Source organism: Labeo rohita, chromosome 8 (genome assembly GCF_022985175.1).
Source record: "Labeo rohita strain BAU-BD-2019 chromosome 8, IGBB_LRoh.1.0, whole genome shotgun sequence".
In the NCBI taxonomy this organism is placed as follows: Eukaryota; Metazoa; Chordata; class Actinopteri; order Cypriniformes; family Cyprinidae; genus Labeo; species Labeo rohita.
The window spans coordinates 931873-944540 of NC_066876.1; the positions used below are offsets into that span (position 1 = coordinate 931873).

Below are 12668 nucleotides of genomic sequence, written 5' to 3' on the forward strand. Positions count from 1 at the left end.
GTAACTGTTTTATGAAAGCAATAAAGTACTCAAGAAATGCCTTAAAACACCCTTCAGGAGTGACTTATTCACAAAACAGCATAGCCTCTTGTAGCTTATTGCTTACTCATAAAATCTGCAACTCAAGTAAGAATTACATTTTAAGATACTAAAGATTATTGGTATGTCAACCGGAAACACAAACTCCATCTCAGAAGACTAATATTGGTGCCAAAATACAGATTTATAGTAACAGTACAAAATATTTTGGAACTCAGAAATGAATTCAAAATTTGCAATCATTCTTCTGAATTGGTAATTACCATTCAATTTCAATGCAAAATGGACACCGGGCGTGGCTGCCATTTTAGGAGCAGGTTTACACACCGGAGTAGCGTTCAAAACACTAGAGTGTCCCGCAGCTTGTGGTCGACTAAACTTTGCGGCCGCCATTACTGCTGTTGTGAATTTTTTTCTTAGAGACCAGGAGACGTTTTTGGATATCTTGAAGCAGAAGTTTCTCTTTATTCAGATACTCGCTGCTTGGCACTGCAGTCATCAAAAAGTCGTCTCAAAGCTCAGCACAGCAGAGTATATAGGTTTGAAGGGGGAGGAGTACATAGAGGTGGAAGCAATCTAAACAAAGCATGCAAATGTGGTACAGGAAAACAGCTCAGTTAAAGATTTTTCCCAGCCTTGATCTATTTAGCATACAAGTGTCATTCAAATGCATAGGTGCTAAACAAAAGGCACAGTTGTACCTTGAGTTTAGAATTCACACTTAACTTGGGAAACCTGCCAGATGTTCAGGAACTGAAAGGTTACTGTCTCAGGGCCTGGGCTGCCTGCTCTTAGACTGTCACAATATACATAACTTTTTCAGTTCATGTTGTTATATTGGAACCTATAACAAATATGCATAGGATAGGCATATTTGAAACAGATTCTTAAATTTGTAATCCTTCAGTCCCCCCTTTGAGAGTTCTAATAACTCTCACATTATTCAAATTTAAACCTCCATAAATCCATTCTATAGCCTATGTTTGTTAACATTAAGCCCCATCTTCCATTCATGTAACTTGAAATAGTTACAGGCACATATATCTTATTCTGTGTCTTGTCCTAGATTTAATTAGGTGTAATAGTTCTTTTCAGAACCATAACTGTTGACACATACGACATGGATGGTAACGTCGTACAAGCTACATGTTGACACAGAAAACCATGTAGCATAAGAGTGGAAGTCCTGACGTCCATGGCGCCTGAATAGCTGTGTAGTCTAGCTGTGTAGTTTTCTGTAGTCCATTTCCCACGTAGATTCACTTAGATGACTCTTTGTCCTCATGAATCTTGTTCATGGATGTCTGAGGTGATGCTTTACTCCAGGATGCTGCTTTTGAAGACATAATGGCATGTACACATACCTGCAACACAAGAAAACAGAGAAACAGCAGACCAGCAGTATTCATGCATAGACATTTTAGACTTCTGTTGATCGCATAGTGGTTTTAAGTCTAGTGGTTTTAAGTCTAGTGATCGTATAGTGGTTTTGCTGACCTAGTCTTAAGTCATTTGACACCTATGGACCAGTGAGGTGGGGACAAACTGATGAGGGGAAAAACCTATGAGGAAATCTTCACCACAGGGTTGGCCCCCGAGGCCTTTTGCACTTCGGTTCTTCCCTGGGCTCCTCACTGGCCTGTGTGTCCTAGTCTGTCCCTGTAGTTGGTGTGCAAACTTAACTGTGCAATCACTCTATCCTCTAATGAAACATCAGTCATAGCAAACATCATAACCCATAGAGGATAGGTGAGTGACTGGAGTGTGCTGTAGTATTGTTTTTGGCTGTGAGTGTACTTAACCAGAGTCCCCCAGTGGGAGGAAGTGAAAGTGAACTTCCTTTAGTTTTATTTACAAAGAATCTTTTCATCTTTGTTGTAGATTACTGGGGTAATTAAGAACTCACAGCCTTAACAGTTAGCACCTCAGCAAGCTGCCCCACGAGTTTGGTGTGGTGGGGAGGGTCTGCTTCAGAGTTGCAAGCAGACTGAGTAGGAGCTGATTTACACTGTTCATTTCTCTTAGATACTTTTTGTTTTTCCTACACTCTTTCATCCAGTGTCCACGTTTACCACAGTAATGACAATTACCCTCCCTCTTAGGACATTTATTTTTCTGTTGGTTCTTTGTGTTGACCTGAAGGGATGCTGCTGCAATCTTTACTCTTGCTTTAACATCAGAGTCTCTTTCCCAAATAGCTAACATGTCTAGGTTACTTCTGAGAGTTTTGTTAGACCAAGTTAGATCTAGGAATGTCAAGGCTTTTCTGTACTCAGCTACAAGGCCATCTGACCAGATGCGGACTAAGGGTCCCTTGTCATCTAGCACACTTTCAGAATTATCAACTATTCCACTGTAAGTTACAGCTGTCTGGCAGAACCTTTCACTGTATTCATTCACAGTTTCTTCTTCCCTTTGCACACAGTTAGTGATTCTGGACCAGTCTATTTTGGGTCCCATGATATTCTTTAGAATTTTCGAAACACCTTCTCTCAAATCTGCTTTACTGGCATGTTGTAGTTCAGAAGTAACAGCAGATTCAAAATTGCTGAATTCAGATTCAGTTAGAATTTGTGACATCAGCTGTGTGACTTCTGCTAACGACATGTCGTAGAGACGCATTTTGCTAGTCAATGCTCTTCTAAATTCAGAAAAAATTGTGCATGCTGAGGGTAAGCTCTGAGATAGTCTCTCTATATCTTTAGGTCCTAGCGCTGTACGGACTGCTTGTAACTGGAGTCTGGGGGTTGCAGATGGAACAGTTTCAACACCTTCTACCCTACTCTGAGCCTTTTTTCTCGCTCCACATACTTCAACTGCATTTACATTTTTATCTCTTAATCCAGTATTGCTATTGTCCTCTAGTCTACACAAAGACTGTAAGTCAGGATAGCTTTCATCTGACTGCTGGTCTTTTGAATCACTTTTGGTTGAGGTCTTGTTATGGCCCACGTTTTTAGTGAGACTAGACACTCTAGTTTGTAGCTGTTTGTTGTGTTCTTTTAATTTAGCAATACACTGAGCTTGTTCTTGTGCTAAGGATAAGGTAAATTATCTGTGGCAGCAGATAATGCCTTTAATGTTTTTCTTTCTGATACATGCCCCAAGTACCTTTTTGCATTCTTCAATTGACCATACTTTTTCTGGATCAATACCAAATTTCTTTGTTAAATCCAATCTGACTGACTCTGTCACTACTGAGTCCATGTGCTCTCCTAACAATGATATGAACTCATTGTCTGTCCATAAAGGGGTAGCTAGTCCACCTTTCTCAGTTGTGGGAATCAGCCTAGCATTCCTTCTCAACATTTTGTATTGTTTTTCTGACACAACAATACACTTCTAACACCTCCCTGGCAAGCAGAGGATAAATTTGTTAACACAGAACAACTGTTGTTAACCTTCTCTGGCAAAGCAGAGAAAAAACCTAGTTAATACATATTATCATGTATTCAACCTTCTCTGGCAAAGCAGAGGATTCCTGAACATAGACTACTAGCACTTTACGCTAATCTTCTCTGCCTAAAAACAGAGGATAACAGATATTAGCACGTAATGCTAATCTTCTCTACCTGAATAGAGGTAAACTAGTCTGTTAACCAAACGCTGCAGCTGTTTGTTAACACTTCTCTGGCAGCGCAGAGGCTAATCACATGTACTGGTCTGTAGTGGTTCTTTGAATAGAGTGACGCTCACCAACTCGTTGTTGAGCTGAAAAAGTTTCTGGAATTCAGTCTGGAACGATGTCTGGTGAGAAGCTCTATCAGGGTCACGGCACCAAAACTGTTGTGAATTTTTTCTTAGAGACCAGGAGACGTTTTTGGATATCTTGAAGCAGAAGTTTCTCTTTATTCAGATACTCGCTGCTTGGCACTGCAGTCTTCAAAAAGTCGTCTAACTAAGGCAGTGATACATTGTAGTTTATATACATTTAGGGGGCAGTGCTTAGATCTGGAGACAAAGCACCTGGGTGACAACCCCAAACAAAGCATGCAAATGAAGTATTCGGGTATAGCAGCCAGCACCATTTACACCAGTCCTAATCCAATCATCATAACTACTCAAAGACTGGGCAGAGGTACCAAGAGCCATTACAAACAAAAGGTGAACATCTCAGTAACCTGACTCATTGACTTACAATAAGAGAACAGGAACTGGCAGGAACCTCTTGCTAAAAACTTTGCTTGAGAGAATCATTTGTCTGATGTCATCATATTTACCTTAAATGCTAAATACAATGTACTGCACCTTAGGTTTTCACGTGATGCTATGTCAGAACATAGTATCAGCATATTTTAAACAGTTTCTTAAATGTGTAATCCTTCACTGCGTTGTCGCGTTCCTCCTCTGCGACGCCCACAGTAAATGGCGAGCTCACACACAGCAAAGCAAAGTCCATGAATGCTGCGAGAGGTGAACGCGGACCCTCGCGTCTAAGTTTAGCTTTTAAGGGCTAATTAACTCCATTGCAAAAGATCTCTATCAAAAGGCAGTCCGGGAGATCTGAATGATTGGCAATGGCTAGAAATTCACAGATATGTTGCTCAAGTGTTCGTGGGCCTTGTTTAAGTCTAAACAATAAACAACTTTTACCATGGTCTGTCTGAATACTTGATACTGATTGGCTGGCAGGTATCCATTAAAACCGTTTAATGCACAAATAATTCCAAGTTAGTTTAATTACCTTTCTATATTAATGCGCTGCTTTAATTAATGACACACGCGTACACACACACACATATCACTTGCACAGAGAGAGAGAGAGAGAGACATCAGAGATGCACACAGATACATTCAGGAGCACAGAAAGCTGTTGTCAAAACTTACATACAGGATTGTTAAATTATAGTCCTCAGCAATAAGGAGGTAAAATTAAACTGTTTTTGAAGTAACTAAACTCACAACTTCACTGTTGGTAGAGTAAGACCCACAGACATAGGTAATTCACACACACAACTGTAATGTACTGTAATTTTATTGTTACTAGTCAGAATCATAGATATCTTAAACTTATAATTCATTCATTTATTTAATTTAGGGAGAGAGTATTAAGGTTTAATAATCTGTGTTGGGAATGTTGGGATCTACAGGGGTTTTTGTTATATTGATGTTTTGTAAAGTTACCATTCGAAGATGGGTTGCAAACTTTCAAGGCTATATATGCTGCAGGTTAACTATGCAGGTGTATAGTTACAGTCTCTTTGATAGTTAGCATAAGCTAGCATGTGCTGTTGCTAACTGGCACTTAACCGTAATGGTTAGTTTTAATATAATGTTTATGTGAACAATCTGTATTAATTTATTGAATTTAAAATGTTTGTATAGAACAAAATAAAAATTTAAAGTTCTACTAACTTAACCTCTGAGTTAGTTAACTTAAATTTTTTTTTGGTAATCAGTTTCCACAAATGTTTTGAGTATTCTGTATTCTGTATGTGTTTCGAGTATTTGAGTAAACATATTGTGTTTTACAGTGTTTTTTTAAAAATGATATTTGATTACAATATTTATTTTATTCATAAAAACACACAGCAACAAAAACTGAATGATATTGATTAAAAAAAAAACTGTGCCAAGCAACAGCACAATGGTTGCCAAGCGACACACAGACACAGTGGCACAGTAATACTAATTTAATTAGGTTTTAGAGTAATTTACAACAGCTTTGAATGTGCCTTAAACCAATCATAATCCAGGATTGGAACTATCTGTTTCATAACAAATAATCTCACATGATAAAAATAAAGGTTAACTTCTTGAGGAAAACTAAAAAAAAAACAAACAAAAAAAAAATTATATTCACTCTAAAAGTGTAATCAGAAATAGGATGATAGCGTATCAAGCATAAGGGTTCCACAGTAAAACCCATAATGCATTGCTTTACTTGCACTTAGGGATTATTTCCTTTTCTTATGAATAAAGCACCACTCGGTCACTGAATAAGACTCTGCTTATTCCTCTTTCATATGCAAATATAGACTCCAGGGTAGGACTCTTATCTATGGACTGAGCGAGAGGTTATGTTTTCCCCTGCACCTTAAGCTTGTAAATAAAAATTAGTGTTACATTACCCTGATTCACAACTGTAAGCTTCTAATAATGATTTAGAATTTGAGCTGTCGGGCCACATTTTGCAGGGTAGTGCAGTTACAAGAGGCCACAGAATAGGAATTGTAAATGGTAGTGAAGCTGTGCAAGTGATGCTGTATGTCACATGACAGTGACATCATTATAGATGTAGATGTTGTAGATCCCAATGCTGATACTGGGGTAAAATAACAGCACTTTTGCAAGGCCTCTCCTCCAATCAGATTCTGTGTGTTTGGTTGCTGTTACTGCTGTTAAAGGTACTAGATTTTAAATTTATTTGTTGTTTTGTTTGTTGTGTTTGGTATGTGCTGGACACTTTTACCATATACTTCAAGAGTGGACAGCAGCTCCCAGATTTCATACAAATCATTCAAAGTGTAATGTATTGTGTTTTCAGAATACTGACTGATACTGTTAATTTGCTGCAAAAAAAAAAAAAAAAAATTCATTCAGACTTCCATTGCAGACTCAGCCATAGTGAATGGGGTGTACTGGTCAGAGGCACTCAATAAGGTGTTTGTGGACAACTTTAAAAGAGACCCTTCTCTCATATGGCAGTACTTTGGTAGCGCCAAAGGTTTCTTCAGACAGTATCCAGGTGAGTTTTCAGTGTTTTTTTTCCCTTAATTCTCATTGGCCGGCATGGTTTTGATAAGTGCTGCTAACTTTGCTTGCCTGGCTGGAGTGTGATTTTGATGACATAGGCTGAATCGATCAGATGGCACTCTTTGAGGATCCAACAATTTATTTTTTGTTGAATTTGCTCCTACTGCAAGCTTAAAGGTTAAAAGGATACTTTACCCAAAAATGAAAATTTGCTGTTAATTTTGTTAACCTACAGTCCATCCAAGGTGTATTGTAGATCAATTTTTGGCTTCAGTAGATTAGTAAAGGATTTCTTTTAGCTGAAACCATGGTTCTTGGTGATTCGTAAAATGTCAGTGGCTACTGACACTTGAAGGTTAAAAAAAAAAAAAACATATACAGGCAGTACAAAATTAATATCAGTGGCTCCTGATTTACAACATTATATGTATTCTTTATTATATTATAGATTTTATATTCCATAGCTTCAGGCATTTCTGGATTATGCTTTTGTCTTGCCCTGGATATTACTGTTTGTTTGGATGTCGACCCTGCCTGTTTGACAACATTGTGTTTCAGTAAAGCTCGCACTAGGATCTATCTCCGTTGCCAAGTTGAGTCCCGTTACACACAGATTTTGCTCAGATTTTTCTCTTTCTCTTAGTCCTTAGCTAAGGAGAAATATCTGAGCGGAGTGTGTGATGATGTTGAGATCTCTTTTAAAGCTTTAAAGAAGAGCACTGTGAGAGTGTTAGAGTTTTTGTCTCAGGAGACAAGTTTGAGAAGCAGGAGGCTTAAGCAAAAATCTCCATTCGATCTTAAAGCAACCTCATTTCTGTCTAGGAGAAATATTTGAGATGTTAAATCTGACAAATTTTCTTTCCTATGGGATAAGCCATGCACTGTTTTAGAAGAGCCAATCCGAATTGGTGACCTGGTTTATCTGGTTCAAAAGAATGACTTATTTGCAAACCGGACATCACTCGAGACCATTTGCCTGATTCTCTGGATTATAGCGAATAATGTCATGAATAATGTTCAGTTTCATGCACAGACCGATTCGCTACAAGAGACTTGAATATATTGTCAGGAGCCACAGGTATTCATTTTGTGTTGCCGGATTTATGACTCCCAAGTGCTGGAAGCCACTGACTTGCATTTTAATAAGGGCCATGGTTGATAAAAATCATCTTTACTGTTCAACTTTAAAAGAAAAATAATCGGAACTTCCGGTTTGGCGGCGAGGCGAGCGGGAGCGTAGACTGAGAGCTCCCAGACAAATCGTGCTATACTCCCCAAATTGAACTCATTATACTCTTTGAAACTAATAACTAAACATGGAGGGGGAGACGCAACGAAAGACTAGAAGCAAAGCATCTCAGAAGCCCGAGAAAACTGAGAAAAAAACAGTGGAAGATGAAGACAGCGCCATTGAGCACGAGGAGGAGGATACCTTACAAACTAGTATCAGCACTATATACGCTGAAATTAAGGCTATCCGATCGGATGTGAAGATGGAGTTGAACAACTTGCATGAGATTCTTTCTAGAGACATGAAAGCTGATTTGGCAAACTTCAGAACAGACATCAATACGAAACTGAACAAAATTACCACAGATTTGAAAGATACAATGGGTAGACTGGAGGAGGCCGAACAGAGAGTGACGGATTTAGAAGATTGGAACACCGAAGCTAAAGAGGTGCTGTGTCAAACCCTTGAGATCCCGCAAGATCCCGTCGAAACAATATACGACTACACGGAATTCCTGAGGAGTCTGAAGAGGACAACATACAGGAGTTCATCGAAAGTTTCATCAAGGCGGAATTAGCACTCCCCGACACTGAACTTGGGATTCAGCGCTGTCACAGGGCGCTCGGTCCAAAGCCACCACCGAATGCTAATCCCCGATCAATTGTGATTTACTTCCTAGAATATAAAATCAAAGAACTGGTGCTTCGTTCGGCTTGGAGGAAAAGGGAAGTTCACCTGAAGGGGAAATGAGTGTACTTTGACCAGGACTATCCCGCTGAAACTCAAAAGAAGAGGAAGGCATTTGCTCCAATAAGGAAACTACTCAAAGAAAAGGGTCTTCGCTTTCAGACACCACCTCCAGCTAAACTTTGCATATTTTTCGAAGATGGTCCAGTTGTTTACAACAACGCAGCGAAGGCGATGGAAGATTTAAAGAAGAAAGGTTTGACAACGGCCAGCATTAGAGAAGATCGTACCACCGTATCGGCATCCATGGAAAGGCTGAGCAAAATCTCTTGGGAAACGGCGGGCGCAAGGTCGAGACGTAGCCGAGAGACGCACCGAGAGAGAGCACGGAAAAGACTCCAGGATTTCCGCTGGGACATCGGAGATACTGACTGACTTTTTTGGTTTTCTTTCTCAGGGTAAAATTAGTTAATAATAACTGTTATATCCAAGATTTAAACTGCCAGAATGATAGATTAATACAATAAGGACAACATCTCTTCGAGGGCGAATCTATATAAGGAATCTTGAGTTTGGATAAAATTATATTCATTATGGGTCAATTTAAGTTTCTAACCTAACAGACTTATAAATGGAAAATGTCTCTGTCTGGCAATTCCACTAGGAAGACGCAAGTGCACTGGTTTATAGTATCGGTTTGCACTGGGGAGGCCCTTTGTTAATCGAAGATTTTCCTTTCCAATCAGAAGTTTCTTTAGAAAAACTTTAGAAATTACTGTATATTTTTTTTTCTATAAACATTAATTCCAATTAAAGAAACTGAACACAAAATATGTCTGTATGCGGACGACATTCTTATGACGATTTCCGAGCCAGATTCCTGTTTACCCAAACTCATGTCCTGTCTTGAGCAATTTGGTTGGTATTCAGGATATAAATTAAACTTACATAAAACTCAAACCCTCTCATTTAATTATTCACCACAGGAAAATATACGTAATAAATATAATTTTAAATGGAAAACAAATATTATCAAATATCTGGGGGTTATTATACCAAAGAATTTGACTAAAATTTATACTACTAATTATGGTTCTATTACAAAGGAACTGAAAGCAGACCTAGACAGATGGACACCCCTAACCTTTAGTTTGTATGACTGAATATAAATTATAAGGATGAATGTTTTACCGCGATTATTGTTTCTCTTTCAATCACTACCTGTAGAAATACCAAACAAACAATTTAATGACTGGAATCAAATGATCTCAGGATTTATATGGAAATATCAGAAACCTAGAGTAAGATTTAAAATGCTACAGTTACCGAAGAAAAAAAAAATGGAGGACTGTCTCTTCCCTGTTTGGAGGATTATTATAAAGCAGCACAATTAAAATATCTAGTTTGTTGGTGTATTAATGATTACTATGCAAAATGGAAAGAATTAGAATTTCACCAGCTAGACATTCCTCTCCCTTCCTTATTGGGGGACAAAAATGCTAAGATTATGTATTCCAGTAAATTAAGTAACCGGACATTGGTCCCTCTTAATATTTGTTTTAAAGAATGTAAAACTCTTAAGCTGGCAAGCATGTCTGCTAAGATGGGTGGCAGACGATAGAGACTTTAAACCTGCACAGATGGATCTGGAACAGCATTACAGCATATTGTACAGTTTCTTCTGAGATTGGTTTAGAAAGCTTCCAACATCTCATTAATACCTATAATTTAATGAGACAAGATTTTTATAGATATTTACAGCTTATAAATCACTTTAATAAAATATTAAAAGTAAGGAGGGAATTGAATTGAGTCTCATTAAAGTTTTTGCTGAGGCATATAAAGGTGGTATTCATAAGAAATTGGTATCAAGAATATATTCAAGTATACAATCCTCTAAGTCTCACTCTACCTTATACGTTAAAGAAAAATGGGAGAAGGAGGCGGACATAATTCTAATGGAAGAAGACTGGCTAAACATACAGTGCCCTCCACTAATATTGGCACCCATGGTAAATATGAGCAAAGGTGGCTGTAAGAATAAATCTGCATTGTTTATCCTTTTAATCTTTCATTCAAAAAAATCACAATATTCTAACCTATCATTTAAGTAAAACCATGGAAAGCAGGGGGAAAATCTCTTTATGAAATAAATGTTTTTCTGTAGTTCATGTTGACCATGAATTATTGGCACCCAATTATTGCAATGTCCTTTATTCAAGATAACAGCTCTGTGTTTTCTTCTTTAATGCCTGAAGAGTTTGGAGAACACCTGACAAGAGATTAGAGACCATTCCTTCATACAGAAACTCTTCAGATCCTTTAGTTTCCCAGCTCCATGCTGGTGCTTCTTCTCTTCAGTTCACCTCACGCATTTTCTATAGGGTTCAGGTCAGGCAACTGGGACGGCCATGGCAGAAGCTTCATTTTATGCTCAGTGACACATTTTTGTGTTGATTTTGATGTTTGATTTGGATCACTGTCCTGATGGAAGATCCAACCACAGCTCATTATAGAACTTCTAACAGATGCAGTCAGGTTTACATTTTTTATCTGTTGGTATTTGCTAGAATCCATGATGCCATGTATCTGAACAAGATGTCCAGGACCTCTGGCAGGAAAATAAGCCCACAACATTAAAGATCCAGCAGTATATTTAACCGTGGGCATGGGGTACTTTTTGTACCAAATCTATCTTGAGTGTTTGCTGCCAGAAAGCTCTTTTTTTAGTTTCATCTGACCACAGAAGCCATTCCCATTTAAAAATTTACGTTGTCAAGTCAAGTCAAGTCACCTTTATTTATATACCGCCTTTAACAATACCGAACTGTGACAAGGCGGCTGTACAGTATTAAATAGGAACGGTACATCAACAATGCCAAAGGCAACAGTAAACACTCACTTTTTAGGTAAAGGTAGTTAATCAAAAACAATAAAATAAAATGCAATATTGTGTTAAGAGAAAGTGTCCCCATCTAAGCAAGCCAGAGGCGACAGCGGCAAGGAACCAAAACTCCATCGGTGACAAATGGAGAAAAAAACCTTGGGAGAAACCAGGCTCAGACGTTGTGTCTGACAGCTGAATATGCTGGAGTTTGTTTTTGGATGAGCAAGCAGGATTTTTCTTAAAACCCTCCTGAACAACATGTGGTGACGTAGGGGCTGTTTGAATGTTTTTTTTTTAGTCTTTTGGCCCCAAGACTCAACTAATCTCTGCAATTCTCCTACTGTGTTCCTTGGAGAATCTTTGGACACTTAAACTCTCTTCTTCACCATGCATTAGGACAATATAGACACATATCCTTTTCCAGGCAGATTTGTAACATCTTTAGTTGATTGGAATTCTTAATTATTGTCCTAATGATGGAAATTGGGATTTTCAATGCTTTAGCTCTTTTCTTACAGCCACTTTCTATTTTGTGAAGCTCAATGATCTTGTTCTGCACATCAGAACTATATTATTTGGTTTTATTCCTTGTGATGGATGATTAAGGAAATTTGGCCTTTGTGCTCCTCATATTTATAATCCTGTGAAACAGGAAGTTATTGCTGGATAATATCATGCTCCTAGTCATTCTAGTGTGCTAAATAAATGCAAATATGAATGGGAATATACTTCAGAGATATTTTACTTATTATAATTTCTAAGGGTGCCAATAATTGTGCCCAACATGCATATGAGAAAAACATTTATTTCATAACGTAAGTTTCCCCCCAGTTTTAATTGTTTTACTTCAATGAAAGGTTAGCATTTTGTGAATATTTTGAATGTAAGGATCATAAAGATAAACAAAGCAGATTTATTTTCATAGCCGTCTTTGCTCATATTTACCAAGGGTGCCAATATTAGTGGAGGGCACTGTATGTAAATCACAGCATGCTACCTCTAGTTCTGGTCAGTGGAGAGAATTCTCATGGAAAAACATGATTAGATTTTTTATTACTCCAAAAAGAAAATATTTACAGAATGGTAACCCAGAAACTGCTTTCTGCTGGAGACAATGTAACAACACAA

At 38.1% G+C, this 12668-nt stretch overlaps 1 protein-coding gene across 1 annotated transcript in view; it reads left to right on the top strand.

The window, feature by feature from the left end:
* The window catches only part of cacna2d3a (calcium channel, voltage-dependent, alpha 2/delta subunit 3a), a 170475-nt gene that overhangs the window by 51678 nt on the left and 106129 nt on the right, over window positions 1-12668 (top strand). Inside the window, 1 exon segment of the mRNA XM_051117795.1 lies at window positions 6596-6727. Within this exon segment, the coding sequence (XP_050973752.1) occupies window positions 6596-6727 (132 nt within the window).